Raw genomic sequence first — 19498 nt, 5'->3', positions numbered from 1 at the left:
AGCATTCTGCTTGGGTTCCCATGCACTCAGTGAGGAATTTCTTATGCTTGGCAAATCCCTTTATAGTTAACTAACGCTGTCCTTGCACTAAATATGTTGTCCCTAATATAGTTCTGTCCCCATAGCCTCCTTCTGGAGTAGTTCATTGGGCCCAAGACAGATCTGAATGGGCTCAGTTGAGATCACAAACAGAATGCATTTAAATATCACTGGAGCCTCTAGTTTGCTTTTCTTATAACAAGGAGGAAAAGAGTAATCAAATTTTAATAATAAATGTACAAACATAAAAGTAATATTTACAGCTACAAAAAGTTTAATCTCCTAGAGTATCTTATATAGCATTTCCCCCTTTTGCCACTGTTTTATCTGGCAGGTTTAAGCTCTTCTACATACTAATCATTTTTATTAACCATTGACCAAACAGGCTCTTTTTATCTGAAATTTTAAAGCAATGCAAGGTATATCAGGAGAATGAGGTCTTTGTAAATGGTTTTTCCTCTTTTTCTCCTCTCAAGTCCTCCATCTGTACTGGAGAGCTTGGTGGGTCAAGTTCAAAGTGGCCAGCTCTCTTCCAGAGAAGCCTCTCTGCTTGTTGTTGCCGAGGGTAATTTATTCTGAATACAACCCTTTCATTTACAGTTGACCTTGTGGAAAGAAAGGTTCATTTTACAGTTTCTACTGTAGTAGCTTTGGAAGTAGTGATCTTAGGTTGCAAACATTTTTCTTTTGTGTCCTTCCACATGAATGGCTAATGATACCATCTTAAATAAGTGTTATTTAACAGGCACCCTTATGTCTTTTTTCCTGCCTTGTTTTATGTATGTTGGAGTTCTATCCTACATCTCAGCTCACCTTTTGGCCGTTCTGATCTCTGACATGTAAAGCCACTTAATTTTTTTTCTTTTTCTTTTTAAAGAAAAAATCAGAAATAAGTAATATTAATAAGAAATAAAATAAGGACATATCTATTTCCGTCTTGGTTTTTCTTTAGGTCTGACACCTGATGATTCCAAGGCTGACCTTGCAGTCAGTCCTGTACTGTATGAGCTCTATGATAGGCCTTTTGCTTTCTTTGGCAATTGAGGTGGTGGCAACGCGTTGTCTCCTTATGCCATCTGTTATGGGTGTTGGAAGGGTAGAGTGAGAGTCAAGGGAAGGAGGTAGATGTGTCTTGGACTTCAAGAGCCTTTCAGAAGCAACACATCATTTAATCTGAAAGCTCCTAATTAAATCGATTGGAAGATAAAATGCATCCAACAAGTGTCAGACTCACAGAAGTTAAAAAGCTTGGTGGGTTGCAAAAACCATTTGATGCTCCCGAAACTTCATGAAAGCAAATGCCCTTCAAAGCTCCCATAGCAAGGAGTTAAAGATCTCAGCTGGGGGTTGCTGTCATGTTTTAATGACTATAATTTATAGCACACCAGTTCCATACCCTTTGCCGCACCAAGGGGCTGCCTGGAAGCTAATCAGCTTGATGCAAGATTGGAACGAAGAAAGGAGAAAGGAAAAAGGACTCTAAGCACCTTCAAGACACCCTGTACAGTCGAGAACACTTTAGAGAATCATTTTAGGGACTATCACTTTTAAAATGAACATGTCTTCTTCAGTGTCTGCTGATCTGTACAGTAAGAAGATCATTATTTTTTGACTTGTATTGAACAATTTCTCCAGGGGCCTTGGCAGAAGTTCAAGACTGATTTCAATTTCATTCATTCATTCATTCACCCATTCATTCATTCGTCAGACATTAGCTGAGCATCTACAATATGTCAAGAACTGTTTGAAGCAATTGGGTCATATCAACAGACGTCTAGATCTTAAGAAGCTTAACATTTTTTGGAGTGAGGTTGGAATAAGATAAGAAAAAACAAGGTATATGAACAAGATAACATCTGATAATCTATCCTTTCTAATGGTTTAAAATGATTTTTTTTGGCTCTGCCCCTTGGTACTTGTGCTCTAGTTAGAGACATGTGGATTAGCTAAGGGTGTTCGAGGAGAAAGGAAAGGTAGGAGTCAGCAAACAGTGTGTGGCTTATGGATTGCTTCCTAGAATAATGTCCACAGCCAAATATTGAAATAATTAGAGCAATTGCAGAGTTGTTTGACAGACAATTGTGTACCCCAAAGGTGACTGAAAAAATATGATTTTACACATTCTGGAATAAAATAAGAAATAATGTAAACAAGAATATATAGTGGAACAAAATAAATTTTGGGTTGACCTGGGTTCAAACCTTGACAATGGCTCCTTCCAGTCCTGTGATATTAGGCAAGTTATTTGTAGATTTACCAGTTATTTCATCATAAAATTGGTATTGTTGCAATATATCTCAGACTTATTATAAGAAGTGAAATGATATTCATAAAGGGCCTCAAACAATACCACTTCCCTTTGAAAGACGAGCAGGAAATGGACACCTACAGTTGCAGATTTTATCCTTATTCACAAATTGTAATTTCATGTATAATACATTATCACAATCAATAAGCTGTAATACCAATTCTTTAAACTCTTCAAGACAACTAAGAAGACCAAGTCAGCACATGTGCTGGTTAGTTTTAACTGTCACCTTGTCAAAACCTAGAATTATCTGGGAAGAGAGTCTTAATGGGGGAATTATTTAGATCAGGTTGGCCTGTGGTATGTCTGTGGGGGGTTGTTTTGATTGTCATTTGAGGTGGGAAGACTTAGCCTGAATGTGGGCTAGACCAGTTCGTGGGCTGGATCCTGAACTGTATAAGAGTGAAGAAAACTAGCTGAGCCTTGCACACCTAGCAAGCAAGCAAGGGTGTGTTTATTCTTTTTGCTCTAACTGTTGATGTGCTGTGATGAGCTGCTTGAGTTGATGCCTTGACTTTTCTGAAATGATCGTCTGTGGCCTGGGACTGTAAGGCATATAAACAGTTCCTCTCCTCAACTGCTTTTTTTTTTAGTATATTTTATCACAGCAAAGAAATGAAACTAAGGCAGGATAGTTTCATTGCATTACCCACAAGCTCAGTAAAAGTTCCTGACTGAAGTGGAGGGAATTTTGGTTTGTTTATTCAGCATCAAGTTCAGCAGAGTGTTCCTCTGAGTGTGGTCACTCTTTTAAGTCTGAACTTTTGGGGCATTTTGATATTGTGAAGGAACAACTCAATGCAGGCTCAAAGGGTAGACAATTCAAGGTTGATTCCAGCACTTTTTTTTTTTTTTGTCGTTTTGAGACAGGGTCTCCCTGCAGCCCCAACTGGCCTGGAACTCACTATGTAGACCAGGCTGGCCTTGAACTCACAGAGATTAGCCTGCCTCTGCCTCCCAAGTTCTGGGATTAAAGGCACATGCGCCACCGCACCTGGCTGATTCCAGCACTTTTAAGAAAGGGTGCCTGAATAGCATTAGGCAGAATAGGAGGCAGCTAGTGACAGACAGATAGTAACTCAAGTTCAGAAAGGCCTTGATTTGAAAGAAGCAAAAACAAACAGACAAGCAAGATTCAAAAACTGAGTCTATGCAATTTGGCAGCAGCTTTACAGAGAAATTTGCAATGATGAAAAGAAGGAAGTAAAACATAGATGACTGGACCGATTTTCTCCTAAACTACCCAGCTATCTCTAGAGGTTTTTGCAGAAATCTTTGAGAATCTTCTTCACAGAAGCTTTGGGGAACTCAGACTTAAATGTGACTTTTCATCTAATGTTTCATTGCAGACTGAATAACAAGAATTACAAAAGAAAATGATTTTGCTTCCTGTACCACACTTCTACATGTGAAGTACAAGTTTTAGTTAATGATCTTTGGTTAATGGTCCCTTTATAAAAGTGTTTGGCTTGCTGCAGGAGTAGTGTTTAGGAGTAGTTCTAAAAATGTCAAACCCCTGGATTGGAAATGTGATTTTCTATTTTTCAGTTTTCTGAAAATCAGAGCCCGTCTCCCTGATTTTGACTAGTAGTCCTTTCTTCCAAATGTAGTCTGCTCTCAGTGGATCTTGCCTGTCCATGCCTTTCCTAGGAGCTCACTGGCTTCTTGTCCTTTTTCACCTTCAAAGCCTTTTCTTTTCTTCTGTTATCCAGCTCTTCTGTGTACGGGTGCAAACAGGGTCGAGGAAGTAGCAAACCAAAATTGCCGTCTTTTGTGGTCAGCCAGCCTGATGAGCATTTGGTCTCTTGAAGCATTTCTGTGTAGCTTTCCTAAGAAGCATTTTCACGTCCCCACTGAACTGATAATGATGAAGCTTCAATCCCTGTTGCCTTCAATCATTTTCTTATTCTGCCAGCTCAATGAATTTCTGCAACTCCACTTCAAGCAGCAGGCCTGGTAAAGGTGGAAGAGGAAAAATTCAGAAAACAAAACAAACAAACAAACTTCTTCTGGTGTGGGATACAGAAAACTTCATTTTTAATTCCTTGTTAATGTAGAATCTGAATTCTTCTCAGAGAAAAACTGTATTCATGTTTACAAAAGAGGATGGAGAAAAGTGACAGAAGTGAGCTGGAAGTGTAACATCCGGGTATCAAAGCAGCTCGGGTAGCCCTTCAAAGAAAGCATTTCCTTAGCTGCTTCTGGCAAACTAGAGGCTCTTCTCTTGTCTCTTGCAGATTCCTTCCCTGGAGGGTTTGACTCCACCTTGAATAGAAAAAAATCTGGAAAATAGATCCTTTCTTCAAAGCAACCTCCCTCATACAGACACATTTCAGAACTGGATCTCTTTGCTCTAACAAGATAAAAGACTAATGACTCAGTTTATACCTAATGCTGAAGGAAGAAATGAAACCCCGTGGCCAGATTCAGTGAAGAATTTCTTTCAATTATGATCAGATCCATTGTATTTCATGTGGAGGCTAAGTGCTAAAGCATATACTGTTTACAAAGTGAAAGCCTTTTTCCCTAATCCCTGTGTGACTGTAATTAAGCAGGAGAGTTAATTTTATGTAAATCATGCTTTACTGTAATTGGGCGCAAGTGCACATTCATGTATATCTTATTTAAAAGTGAAATATAATGTTATTATGTGGCTGCTGGTGCGGCAGAGTCTCAGCCCTCTGGGGGGAAGTCAGCAACATCACTGGCTGTTTACAAGACTCACTCTTTGGTCTGTGAGTTTAATTTCAAATCATCCGGCTCTACTTGGCACTGCCCTGTGAAAAAGTGAGCCTCCTGCCTTCAGAAAGGCTGAGAGGTGCAGGGCTGGGCCTTGCTGTTCCATTTCTCTCATAACCTCCACTCACAGAACAGTCATTTTCCTCTTTCAATTCATCTTTTCAGACCTAAACAGTACTTTCCAATGGTTTTCTCTGCTTGGCAGTCCTAACCCATCCCGAGGCAGACCACAGATGGATTTGTTTTCTGGAAGCAGGGACTAGTCGGCTTCCTTTTTTAGCTTGTCTTCTCTAATGCAACTGGGGCTGCTTTATGATCCCAGGATTTTGTTTTCCAAGTGCAGCCAGATCAGATACCATCCAGCAGCCTGCAAGTTTGTGATTGCCACTACTCCTGTACAGCCCCAAGAGGGAGGCCAGCCTCAGGCACAGGGCATGCACTGTTCCTTTATTCTCTATCCGTACAGCAGATCTAGGGCTTTGGGGCAAGGTTGCTTTGCAGAATATAAAGAATCTCATCTGCATATCTCAAGGTCAAGATTTGTGAGGAAGAAAATATGCAGAGGACAGAATGTTTATTTTAAACACATTCTGTCTTCACCCAGAGGCCTGATAAGTCATTTTTGGAGTTGTATTTTGGCCTCATTCTGCCCACCTTGGCAAGCCAGCTCCTCTGGCAAGCCCTGGTGGCTCAGCATGTTAGCTTCCTAGACTTCAGGGCAGGAGGCCCCGACCCGACCACCTCTTGGCTCCTTGTGTTCAGGCTGCCCTTCACTACTGAGCAACCCTGCTCAAATGCTTTAGATTCTTCTAGAAGGGCTATTTGAATAAACTGACTCTTAAATTCCTCTTCCTATAATTGTCCCTTTCCTGCCAACCAGCTGCTTGGTCTCTGCACAGCTCTCAGCCATCCAGAGCCCTTCATTTTCTGCCCAGCTTCTTTTGCTCACCCTTCTCTGTCCTTTGTGTTTCTATTTTTCACTTGGAAGATTTTCTCAGGACATGCCATTGGTCTAGAGGTTATGACTGTGCACAAATGAAACAGCTTCTAAGATCATGTTTTGGTTAAGGGGGGAACTCCTTACTGACCAAAGAGTTTCATTTTCACCCCTGTTCTTATAAAAAGACTCCTTAGGACAATGTGGAACAAAGCATGTTTGTAGAATAAAATGTCTTTACCGGACCAGTTGGTTTACTGAGATTCAATGTCTTTTATTAGCTAACCTCAGCTCTGGTAATGGGTGGTAGTTATTTGCATGTTCTTTAATTCAAGTAATATGTTTTTTGTGTATGTGCATGCACGTACATGTGTGGATGGTCATGTCTGTGAGCATGCCCATCTAAGCCTGTGTCTGAAGGTCAGAGGACAATCTCAGATGTTGTACCTGAGGTGCCATCCAATCGTTTCTTCTTTTTCTTGTTTTTGTTCTAAGATGGAGTCTTTCAGTGGCCTAGAACTCACTGAGTAGGATACACTGGGTGATCGGCATGGTCCAGGGATCTGCCTGTCCCTATTTCCCCAGCATTGGAATTACAAGTGCACACCCATATCTGGCTTCCTAGGTATGTGGGTTCTGAGCACTGAACTTGTGTCCTCATGCTTGCATAGCAAGGCTGACTGAACTATCTCCACTTCCCTCTTTATTTTAATTTACAGTTCAAGTTTGACTATGTATTCAGACATATTCTGAATGACATATGCAAATTCCAGAATATTTTTACTTGGTCTTGGGGTGATTACTTTGTATTTTTGTCTTATCTATATTTTCTTATCTTAAAGGTTACTGAAACGTCTCTTATTGATATATTTATTATTAATATGATACACCATAATGACAATCTGGGACATTGCTCTGTGTTTGTGGTCATAAAAAGCTGGACTCAAATAAAAAAACTCCTATTCTCCAGGTCTAAGTCCATGGAGAGAATTAAGCTGGACTGTGTCAGAAAAGGACCTTAACAAAGGATGGATGTTTCCTGCAGTGAAGAAAAGAGAGGTAGTTAGCATTTGAGAATGAGAGGAAGCCCAGCGAGAGGAGACATCCACAGAGAGGAAGGCCATCAAGCCATCTCAAAATATACCCCAAAGAATGGTTTTGATTGTGGGGGTCCTGAGAGCTGCTGCCTCAGGGTGGTCATTGTGGCTAAGCCTCCCATGGAGCCAGCGCCTTTAATGGATCAGGAAGACAGGAATGTTTATTCAGGACATGGAACAACCAGGAATAAGGGCCTGGCTTTGCCCCTGTCCTTCTCCCTTTCTTTGTAATATTTGATTTCTCACTGATTAACTCATTTAAGACTTTTGTCCTGCCTGGATTGGAAAAATATAGACAAATACTATTTCTTTTACTTCTTACCTGATGGAAGAGAAATAGTGACAAATAACTGAAAAGTTAAAAGTGTACAGGATACTCAGGTGAGCTCATTTATTATTCCTGGAGTTAGATATCAATTAAGGTTGTATTCCTAGAATAAATGAACCAGTAACGTGCTGAACAACAATGCATCCATACTCCTATCTTCATTGAAAACAATGAAGATTGAGAAGAAGGCTTGACATGTATGAGATGTTTTAGGCCTCGGGATATCAGGGAAAGATTGTCTGATAAGGATGGATTCTAGCTTGCACTTTCCCCAATTAAAGCTGGAGAAATGGTTTTGAGTAAAATTATAGGTGAGACCTGGTTCTGCAGCACAGTTCCAGGAGAAATCTAGAACAGACACCCTCCAAGTTCAGGCTCACTCTTATAACTAAAGTTAAGAGTCAGGTTGTTCATTCAGCCATAACTGTAATGTTGGCATAGCAATGGGCACCCATCTGTATGTACAATGAATATATGTCAATGAAGATGTTAAATATTAAAAAAAAAGATTGCTGACTATAGTGAGACTGCCAGGAGGCTTGAGTGAGACTGGATGGGGAGCACATTTTACATATGTTCCTGATACTGGTTTCATAGGGCCGTGCACAGTCAGAGATTTATGTGTTGGTTATAAAACCAATCCCATTACTTCATATAATCCTTCATCGTTCCTTTATCTTTTATGTGAGCTTCCTGTGGATGCTCATATGAAGATATCAATTAATTCAATGAAAAAGCTTTCATTATTGATATCCAGATGATTAATTATATAAGTGAAGTGTCCACTGTAATTGTGGAGGAGTAGTCAGTGCAGGTGGGGTTGACTTGGCAAAGGAAATGGCATTTGAAGGCAAACATTAGCAGAGTCTAATGTAACTTTTAGATAAGCTCTTCCATATTTCAATAGTCTGCTCTGACTTCCCCTCAAGGATTCATTAGAATAAAGATTGTGGTCCTGCAAAGTCACTGACATACTGACTCACTCATTTTGCGTCTGGAACACAGGGGGTTCAGTGGTGTGAGCTTTACCAGGACTTTAAAGGAAAAGGGTAATAATACCCTTCTTGTTAGATGCAATACCTGTGGGTGAATTTGAGAAAAAACATTTAGATGAGCTGGATTGCTTTTGGCCTCTATAGTCCCTTCATTTCCCATTAACTAAAGCCAGCATTTTTGTCTCCAAAGGTACATGAAGCACTCCATTGAGTGACTGTGATTGCTGGACTCTGTCTAACTCTGACCATATGATTCCCATCATGCATCTCGTTGCTGATAAAATATGGTTTATTGTAACTATTTATTGTTACCATAAATATTTATTCTATCTATACAAAGTATTTCCATATATTTCTGTTTTACTTTTTTCATGTCTCTGTTCTGAGCCCAAGCATTGATTGCCTTTTTATGTCTTATACCACCCATTTCGTGTGGGGGAAGATACTGTTTTCTCCATTTTAAATATGAAGCATAAGGAGCTCAGGCAAATTGCCCAAGGTTAAGTAGATAGTAAAATGGAGCTTAAGTTGAACCCACATCTGCCTCATTTCAGAGGCCAAATTTTAAATATTATACTGACTTTGGAACTATCCAATCACTAACTTGCCTAACAGTACTCTGAAATATCTCACTCTATCTTTAATTTTTTGAGCAGAACTTAAGAACTTTCAATTTATTGCTTGATAAATTCTTGCCTTGCATTCAACTGCATCTCCTTTGGTGCAGTGTGGGCTCCAGAACAGACACTTGTTCCCACCTGACTGCTACACCACAGTCCAAGAAATGTGTTTGGCACGATATAGATATTGAATAAATGCTTGGTGAATAAGTGGGGAAATTAGCAAGCCATTGCTTTTCTAGATTCACATTGCTTCCAGGTTCAGAAAAAAACTGGCTTGCATGTGCAAGTGTGGAACAACATAGAAAATCTGTAACAGAATCAAGACCCTAGCAAGCATGTTATAGCAACCTCCATGAGAAGCTGTTACTTTCTCTGAGTATTTTGAAGACAAGGGTATGAGGAGAACATGGAGAATGTTCAAAATCTAAGAAACAAGACATTAAGGTGTATGTAGAGAAGAAGTCCTTCTGTATACCTCACTGTGAAGAGGTACATCTGACCATCATGTATCCCTCTTCAGGATCCCTCAGCACTTGGAACTGACTAGTAGCATAGCCTTTTTACCTCCTGTATCTTTTTTCATTTACCTCTCAGACACCCCCTTCTACCCGCGAGAACTTTGACACAGGAACCAGGATGGTCTGAGAGTGAGTTTCTTTCAGGTAGGGATTCACTCTTATTTATTATTGTGCTAGCATAATGCCTGTAACTGGTGACCCTCAGTAAATGTATACTATGTTGTAAATGCATATTGAATAAATGAAATGGATTATTAATTTATTTAAAAGCAGTTTGAATTTATATTTATAGTAAGCAACTGTAATAGTTAACGTGGTCTTGGATAGCAATAATAAAAATATAGTCTTTTTTTCCTCAATGTATACAAGCTTAGAATTATGAGATTGCGTGACTATAGATGAGAAACTAAGCTCTAAGATGTGAAATGACTTGCTCAGGGTTCCACATCAGATTTGTGGGAAAAATGATTCTTAAATTTGCTTTCTGTGAGTTTTGCTGTGTACTGTACTGATCAGATGACATGACTTTATTAGACTGTGCCATTGAGCCCTACACTTTAATAGTTCTATTGACAGAGTCAAGTTCAGACAGGACAGAATGATGCAGATGCCTGAAGAATGTGGAAATTGTGTCATATGAAGTGCAGAAGAGGACTTTAAGGATGTTTGCTTGGAGAAGAAAACACTTGGCAGTGTTCTGGAGTAGGTGGGTAAACATGAATTCTGTCTTTGTATTATAAATATATGTTGTTCTTTTGCTCTGCAAAGAAAAGTAGGAGTCAAGGTGAAAAAAAAAAAAACCCACAGAAAAGTGAGGAAGAACTGTTTAAATAAGTAGAATTGTGCTAAGTATGAAATCAGAAATGGTAAGCAATGTGCAGGTAGAGCCTGGATGATCATGTCAGTACTAGATTGTGAGTTTCTTTAGATCAGACACCACATTTTATTAGTATTTTCCCCCCGGAACTCAAATAGTGCCTAGCACATAGTGTCTGCTGACTTAAGATTCATTATGCAAGCTTTAAAATGATTTGTTCATGGGGCATATGAGCATAGATGTGGGCAGAAGGGTACTGAGGCCTTTTCCAACACTTAGGTTTATGGTTTTTGATAATTTACATATAGTAATGCATTAACATCTAGCAAAGTAAGTCATTTCATATTCTTACAGGCAAAGGTCAGTGGACTGAATCTTTTAAACCTATGCATCTCTACAGGTAGGGCATATTTTTTTCTTTTAGGACAAGGAAGGGTTTATTTGCCACAGCTACTATCATACAAAGAATACCAGAGTGACTTATATCTCTGCACATGTTAAACTAAGAAACTTCCATGCAGAAGTTTAGAAGGAATTTATCACATACAATATCAGAGGACTGATTCACAGGAACACTTGAGTGATGGTTATGTCAATAGGTTTATACTTTTCAAATTTGTGACTAACCTAGAAAACCACATTTTTCTAAGTCCTAAATCTTGTTTAGATTGTCACCTTTATTTATATGTTAACAATATCTTAAATTTCGCCTCCAAAACCTTGCTTTTTTCATTGACTATTTTATATCCAGAGCATTTTGATTTGATGTGTTTTTTTAAACAAAGGATGGGATGCCATTTCTTTTAGTCCATGCAGAAATCATTTGAAGGAGACAAAGAAAGCTTTATTTAAGTTATCCATATGAGCCACAGGAGCTACTCAAAAGGTATATGATAATAAAGAAATTATTTGATTTGATATTTCATCTTATTCTTTGAGAATTTTCACAATTTACTTTCCCCAAGCAAAGTGGTAATACTTTGCTCATATCTGATAAAAATTAACAATAGCTTTCTGCTGAGGTCCTTCAGATTCAAGGGAATTTTCTTTCTTATCATGTAAAATATGCTCACAACATTTCTCCATTTTCAAGAAATACTGTCATTGTCTTAGTTCACTTTCAAATCACAGTGCTTCTTCAGCCATAAAGTTATTCATGTGGGTATCTGTTTACCTAGCTTCTTTTCAATGAGTATATACTATACATGTAACAAAGTTCTAAGAAGTCACAATTTTGATTTTTTCACATTTATTTGTTCAATTAAAAATTTCTGCTAGCTGTTAATTCTACTCACATGAATAGAATAGATTTTGCCATCGTGTACATGCCTAGTATGTGCCTTACTCAGATCCTTTGGCTATATGCACATAACTGAGAAATTCTGCACTGTTTCCCAAATAAAAACCAGCATCTTCTTTTACATTCTGATTTGAGTTATAAAACACTTTCTCCCCCCTTCTTTTATTTAATTTATATGCGAGATATTTTTCTGCTGTGGGAATGAAAATGGAAGACAGGGAAGAAAGTAGATGAAATAGAGATGATTCAAAGATCTGAAATACTTTTTGTTCACTCAATAAAGAAAATTGTCTTTCTCTTTCCCAATAACCATCATTTCCCTTGATCTTGGAATCACTCAAAACCTAACTACTGAATCCTGTACAAACTAATATGTCATCTGAAGATGTGCAGAAAGAAGCAATACTGGTACCTGTGTAGATTGTACTAGATGGACTATATTTACAGTTATGAAATACTGCAAATTTAAGAATGCCATTTTTTCTCATCACTGAGTATTTATTATATATAACAAATACATGGGAAAGAAAAAACTATATTGTGTGATATAAATAGTTTATTTACATTACAGAAAAACATCAAGACAATGTATACTATTTCAAATATATCCATACATAATCAAATATAGCTGTAGTACATGTTTTCATTGGTGTAGATTACCACAAATGCAAGGCAACATGTGTAGATCTCTTGTCTTATTCTTTTGTTTATAATACTGTATTGTGTAGTCCAAGCTGTCGGTAGTCCGGCCACTGTGAAACATGCTCCCTTTAGATTAACCTTGTGGACGCTCTTGTTGTGTTGTCTGAACTGTAGTGCCCTGTATTTTGCTTCTGTCTGTGAATTCTGTTGCTTCTGGGGCATTTCCTAGAAGGTTGGAAAGTTTACAAATCTTAGTCCAATGTGATTACCTGTAGTTTGGTCCTACAGTCACAGAGTGAAGCTGCAGGGTTAGCAAATTATTAAAGTATTTCAGATGGGAAAATTGATTACTAGTAGAATCTGGGGTTACTTTGTAAAAGTTATTTTTGCTTCTCCTTGGAGTTGTCTTTAGGCTTCTGTTGAGATTTGAAGAACAGAAGTGGAAGTTGAAGAGTAATACATTTACCTTGCCCTCTACTGGTCATTCCTCAATTCAGTTCATTTCATTATGCAATGAATAGACTTTGCACAATGCAAGCAAGCAAGTCATGAGCTCATCGCATCTCACTTTAAAGGTCTTCAGCAAACTATGTCTTAAATGCCTAAATGATGAATGTTATATTGACATTTTAATGCTACAAGTTAAAATCCTACAATATCAGAACAAACCAAATGATAATATCCAATCTGTAAATGGAAAGGAATATTGCTTTGATTTAGCCTAATCTTTTTTTGCATTAATACTATAAGCTAGAGATATAATTGGTACCTATCACGTAACTTTTCTAAAACGCTAATATTCAATCAATTATCTAAAAATCTCTGATTTGGTATTCTTATCTTACAATGAGATTTTTTTTTGATCATGCAAACAAGAACAATATGAAGTTATTATATTATATTACAACAAGGGATCTATGGAACACTGGGAAATTTATATCTGAGTATACATACATATACATATACATATATAGAAAGTGTGTGTGTGTGTGTGCATGTGTGCGTGCGTGTGTGTGTAGTTTGGGGGTGAGATATCTGTCAAAATGAACATGGAACTGGGGAATCCCAGTCTCAGAAAGTGGGAGATAGAGATAAAAAAATGATAATCCAGCTGGGTGTGGTGGTGGTTGCACAAGCCTTTAGTCCCGGCACTCAGGAGGCAGAGGCAGGCAGATCGGACCTCTGTGAGTTTGAGGCCAGTGTGGTCTATATAGCGAGTTCTAGGTCAGGCCAGCTGGGGCTACAGGGAGACCCTTTCTCAAAGATACCAAAAGGAAAAAAAAAAAAAAAAGAGAGAGAGAGAGATGAAAATCCAACTTCTCAACAGGACAATTCTTCATTGTGGAACATATCTATATGGGTATTCATATTTATGACATATTCCTAAGAAGGCAGGCTCTTGAAAAAACATATAAACAGAAAAATGAGGACTGAATTAGGCAGAATAATAGATTGAAGAGAAAAAAATTAGAGCAAACAAGAGACCAGGCGAAAAAGACATGAAGAAAAAATTGAAGAGAACAGGCAGATCCACGCTAGGTGTAATTCTGTAAATATTCTAGCACGTGAGTATTGTGGACTAGGTCTTGACAAACAAGGGTTGCCAGGCCATAGGGAAAGCAAGGTTTCTGGGAAGTTGGAGAAGGGCTTAGTTATGGAGTCTGTTTTGTAAGCAGACTGTTCCTTTAAAAATATTTTATTTATTACTTTAATTTTATGTGAATGAGTACATTGCATGGATGCATGTAAGTGCACCCATATCATGCAATGCCCATGGAGTTCCAAAGAGGGCATTGGGTTCCCTGGAACTGGAGTTGTGGATGGTTGTTAGCCACCATGTGGATGCTGGGAACCAAGCCCAGGTCCTCTGCAAGAGCAGCCAGTGCTGTTAACCACTAGCCATTTCTTGAGGCCCCTGGTCTCTGTTCTTGAATGAATGGAATGAATTGAATGAATAACCTGAGAATTGGTGTGGTGTATTGATTCACATAATTCCTGGAAAGTCTTTGGAAGTTTTGGTCCAACCTTATAAATCCAAAAGATTGATAAGATGCATTATAATAGTGCTAATTTATTTGATGTGCTATGTCTCTTACTCTCAAGCAGATAGAGAATAAGTTTTGTTTAGTTCTGGCATGAAAATGAAATTAAAAAGCCATATACCTTGAAAATATAGCAAAATAGCTTACTCTAATTTGGAGCTTAGCATAGGTAGTCCACAGCATAAGAACACTCAAAATCATGACCAGCTGGAGGCAGAAGGAGCAGAGGTCAAATGCAAAGGCTCTGGAGTCAGACAGCCTGGGCGCCATTTTGTCCTCCGTACTCAGCTGCATAAGATCAGCAATTTGATGCATTTTTATACATCAAGGTCTCTATCTTGAAAGTAAGGATAACTGTTCATTCTTTGTTACATTGTGAAGTGCATATACATGTGCATTTGTGCACAAATACAAGTAAATATATAAACACAATTACAACACATAAATACACAATTTCTGGTAAAATAGTCTCTATGTTCCATTTGTTTTTATTATGTATAGGAGTGTAGCTGTGATTAAAAGCATATTTGAAGACACTGTCTGAAGTATTTAAAATCTGGCTTTCCTCAATATGTGAGCAGCAATTAAATTGTTATGGTATTATAGCTATTAATTATGAGTTTTATTTTTTAATGTTCTTTGATTGCCTGTATAACAGGAAGCCTGAGATCCTTAGACAAGTATAGAAAAGTTTTCTGTGTTTTAGTTTCTTTTCTATCTTTTTTTATGCTCACTATTTTTGGTTTGTCAAGTTATCTTTATGTTCCCCACATCTATTTTCATATAATCCAATGACTCACTTGGCTTTAAACATGAGAGTCCAGTTGATGAGCTCAACTTAGTTTGGAGCAGCACAAAGCTCCAGTCACTGATCTTCCCTTAAGTCCTTAGGCCAGGCGAGGATTTATGAACCACATTTTGTCTTTCTCAAGAGCAAATGCCACACTTGTCCTCAGAGCAGACAGTGTAATACCTACCAATGCTGAGATGCATGATGGCCTCTACTTTCTAATGATAAGATACTTCTTTTATTTTTTTCACTTAAAAAAAAAACATTTTGGGGAAATATTCTGATTTACTGTACAGCGGTAAAAAATTAATGAAAGTCTAAATATCTTTTTGGATTTTGTAAAAATCTTAAAGAACTTCTTTGGAACTTTTTAAAGGAGAGTGAATTCAGGATGCATATAGACTATGCATTAGATTCACAGACTGTCAGGTGTCTGCATGCTCAGGAAGACAAACAAATCTGTCCTCACTCTTCAATTCAAAAATGAACCTCAGACACCAGTTAGCAGTTGTGGTTTGATTTCTTGCTGAAACTGTATGAAACCTCTCTTCTCTTTCAACTTGGTTCTCCATGAAAAATTACCTTTTGATTGGACTGGGAATTTGCTATAAAGGTGTGTTATGATATATATCAAAAGTTTCATTTATTGTAACACAATCTTTCTCATTGCAACTAATTTTATTTTGTGATTAGAATTTATCTTATCATCTTAAAATAAAAAAGTATTGTTGTTTACACCTACTGTGTTAAAGCTGATGATATCTGACAGTTTTACTTGTAAACATAAATTCTATAAATGATAGCTATAATTTAATCATTCCAATGCCTTATGTAAAATCTACTATGCTCTTATTTGGCATACTGAGGTTGGTAAAGATCTATTGATCATTTAAATAGGCTTGTTCACAATCTGAGTCAAAACTGTACTTTTATAGCTAAAAGAGAAAAGTCTATTTAAACAAGGGTTGGCATTATATGGCAGAGATATAGGAAATAATTCTCATCATAACAAAAAAATAAGTAAAACAATTTGTGCCAGTCCAATAGGAACACCCATGCCTTTCCTCTTGGCTATTCAAATACTCTTACGATGAGGAGACAGGACTCATGGACAAAGGATGGTTACAGAGCATCAAGAGACTCAGAGTTACAGGAAAGGAGGACTGGTGCTTCCCTTTGTTTGGGTAGCTCCCACATAAAGTTACTGACCTTGTGATGCAGAGGACCACCACACAGATGACAGCAATCTGAATTGTTCCAATCACAGCTGCAATCAAGACGTACTGAAATCGTACAGGACCAGGAACAACGTAGAGAACACTGTAGTCCTTTTTTTCACAGTGTTGTCCAGTATAACCAGCATCACATCTGGAAGAAATTATAACATCCAGTTACTTCTGGTCCATAACTCTTTTAATTATTTTCTTAACCTAAGTGAGCATGTATGCTTATTGTTTAAGAACATGGTACAAAAAATAAGGTTAATTTTTAAAAAACATCATCTATACTATTGTTACAATGTTAAAAAATATTAAAATCAGAGATACAGCAAATGCCATTTCTTAAATTTTCTGGAAATAAAGCCATTTGTTTTGGAAAGATTCATTTTGTCAGAAAAGTTATGATGTAGGCAATGCAAGTATGCAAACCGAGTCAGCATCAGTCTTCCTTTCTTAAATTGGATCCCTTTGACTGAGTCTCTTGATGGTCTGTAACCATCCATTGTCTGTGAGTCCTATCTCCTCATCATAGGAACACTTGAACAGCCAAGAGGAAAGGCATAGGTTTTCCCATTGGACTAACACAAATTGTTTTGCTATTTATTTATTTATTTATTTATTTATTTATTTATTTATTTATTTATTTATGGTTATGATGAGCATAGGCTTTCTCTGAGAATGAATGGCCCTCCTTGCCCAGCCAGCCTCCCAATCAGACATTCAGGTAGATAATCTGCATACTGAAATTAACCCCCATTACAGAAATATACTAAATGGGACCAACATGTCATTCTGTTGTGCTTTTACTCTAGCACTTGCTTTGAATTTCTTGCAACTGTACCCTGAGTTCTTTGCTGTGTGTATCTAAAGGGTTTAATTGAATAACTCTGCTGAGGAAGGAGAGGCAGTAGCGTTCTCTCAGTGTTATGTTTGCTCTGTCTGGTTTTATGGGAAGGCAGGCACTAGAGCACTGTGAAAGGAAACAGGTAAATAAGACAGTTTTAAGTAGAGGGGAGAGAGAGAGAGAGAGAGAGAGAGAGAGAGAGAGAGGGAGAGAGAGAACAAACAGTACTGCTGTTATCTATATATCATAATGCAATTTATTTCATCTATGTGCTAGTTGTAAATTAATTTAAATATAAATACACTTTCCTTTTCCATTTTCACTTTTCCATTTCAGAAATAATTACTATATGTTCTAGACATGCATACTCAGCAGGTATTTATAAAGTAAACCCAGACAAGCAATTTCTTTGTGTCTCTTCTGAGTATGAAACTGTGGATATACGTCTACTAATCATCTTATGACGCAAGGCTCCGTACAGAGCAGATGTATAGCAGAGAGAGAATGCCAAACAAAGCCAAGAATGATAATATTTAGTAGACAATCTTGAAGATTTTGGAAATGATGGCCTCTCCAAAGTAACATTCACCTATTTGAGAACTGCTTAGTGAGAAGTGCTAAACATGGTTCTATGTTCAGAGGAAACAGTAGTGAGAAACAACAAGTAGCCTGTGTCTTTAAAGATCTTATGCAGAGTACAATATATCAGAAGCGTATAAAGTCACGTGTTGCATAGAATTTGAGTGTGTAAGGCATATATGCATCTTATGATTTACATGTATGTGAGTGTATGTAGGAGAAGCAGAGAAATTTTGCTGCTGGCCACTCATTCTAGTAGATTATCAGCCAATCCTCCATAAACACTTAAAATTCAGTTTCTGCATTTTCACTTCACACATTTAAAAGGTTTAAGAGGGAAAACATTACCTGCAAGACGGCTCCTGCATATTGATGGAGTGTTCACACTTCCCGTGCATGCAGAAGCCATTGAAATGTTCTGGGCAAGGTATGTGGTGTTCTCTGGCACTTTCTTCTAATTTGTTAGCATTTTCTGTGAATACAGATAAAAGCAAGCACCCCCTGTAAATGCGTTCTCTGTGCAGTAAGATCAACCAGTACATTAAGAAGCAAAGCTACAGTAGGTGAACCTATTTAAAAGGGTAAGAACTAAAAGGCCGTGATTCAGAAGAAAGGGGGAGAAAGAATTGAAAGATGGACGTCTTTACAATTATGTTTAGAGAAGAAACTGCAAAATTATCCAGTGCTTTTCATGCTTTTATGTAATTTCTTACATCTTTAACAGCCAGTGATGTGTCCATGAGCTGTCAGCTTTAATTTTCCTTGCATGGAGACTGTACATTGATCATAAAATAACCCAAGAAGAAATAGTCTATTTTTTGAATTTCAAAGTCCAGCATAATGCCCCTGAGACTAAATTGCTGAAATACCTTGATACTTTCTCAACATGAGAGCTTAAAAGTTAAAATATGACCATGTTCAATTGTTAAACATTTTCCAAACCAAATGCAAATTTCAACAAATGCATTCTGTCAGGCTTTTAAAAAAATATGCTGTGAATGTGATCTTTTGACTAGCATACATATATTTTTATTGCCACAACAAAGCAATTGAAAGACCAAATGTTGTTTTAGAATCACTTATGTAGACAGTCACACAGTACACACTCAATGTTTAAGCATATTTTAGTACATGCTAACTGGTCTGTGTTGAGAATGCTTTGGGAAATTTACACTTAAGATAAAGAAAACACTTTATACCCTAAAATGAAACCCCTTCCATTGTCATTAGCAAGTTTTGTTTCTTAATGGTCTTATAAAGATATTTATATATTTTCTGGTTTTTATTTGTTCAAATATATTTACTTCCTTTATATTTGTAATACCATCTCTAAGTAAATGGTTGCCTGATTCCTTATATGTCCATTTTATAATGAAAAAAGTTTGGGGATAAAGACATGACTCAGTAAGCAATGGTTCTGTGCAAGCATGAAGACTTGAGTTTGGATGCCAGCATCTATATGAAAATCTGGGTGTGGTCCCATGCATGCCTGTAACCTCCGCCCCTGGGGGCAGGGTGGAAGGAGAAGATTTGCTCCTACTTGTGGGCTTCCCCTTTTTGATTTAGGTTCAGTGAGAAGCCCTGCTTCAAAGGAATAAGGTAGAGAGTGACAGAGGAGAACATGTGACAGCCCCCTCTGGCCTATTCATGTGCGTGCACATCTGTACACACACACACACA

At 37.6% G+C, this 19498-nt stretch overlaps 1 protein-coding gene across 1 annotated transcript in view; it reads right to left on the bottom strand.

Annotated features, from left to right (window-relative positions):
• Positions 1 to 11822: 11822 nt before the first annotated feature.
• Positions 11823 to 19498, bottom strand: part of Tmeff2 (transmembrane protein with EGF like and two follistatin like domains 2) — a 287134-nt gene continuing 279458 nt past the window's right edge. The window contains exons 8-10 of the mRNA XM_008835604.3: positions 18167 to 18290; positions 16385 to 16543; positions 11823 to 12568 (exon numbers count right to left, since the gene is read on the bottom strand). Of these exons, the coding sequence (XP_008833826.1) occupies positions 12472 to 12568; positions 16385 to 16543; positions 18167 to 18290 (380 nt within the window). The 3' untranslated portion in view covers positions 11823 to 12471. The remainder of the gene's footprint in view (positions 12569 to 16384; positions 16544 to 18166; positions 18291 to 19498) is intronic.

This window comes from Nannospalax galili, unplaced genomic scaffold (genome assembly GCF_000622305.1).
Source record: "Nannospalax galili isolate Female #2095 unplaced genomic scaffold, S.galili_v1.0 scaffold115, whole genome shotgun sequence".
NCBI lineage: Eukaryota > Metazoa > Chordata > Mammalia > Rodentia > Spalacidae > Nannospalax > Nannospalax galili.
This window is presented reverse-complemented; position numbering and strand designations above follow the sequence as displayed.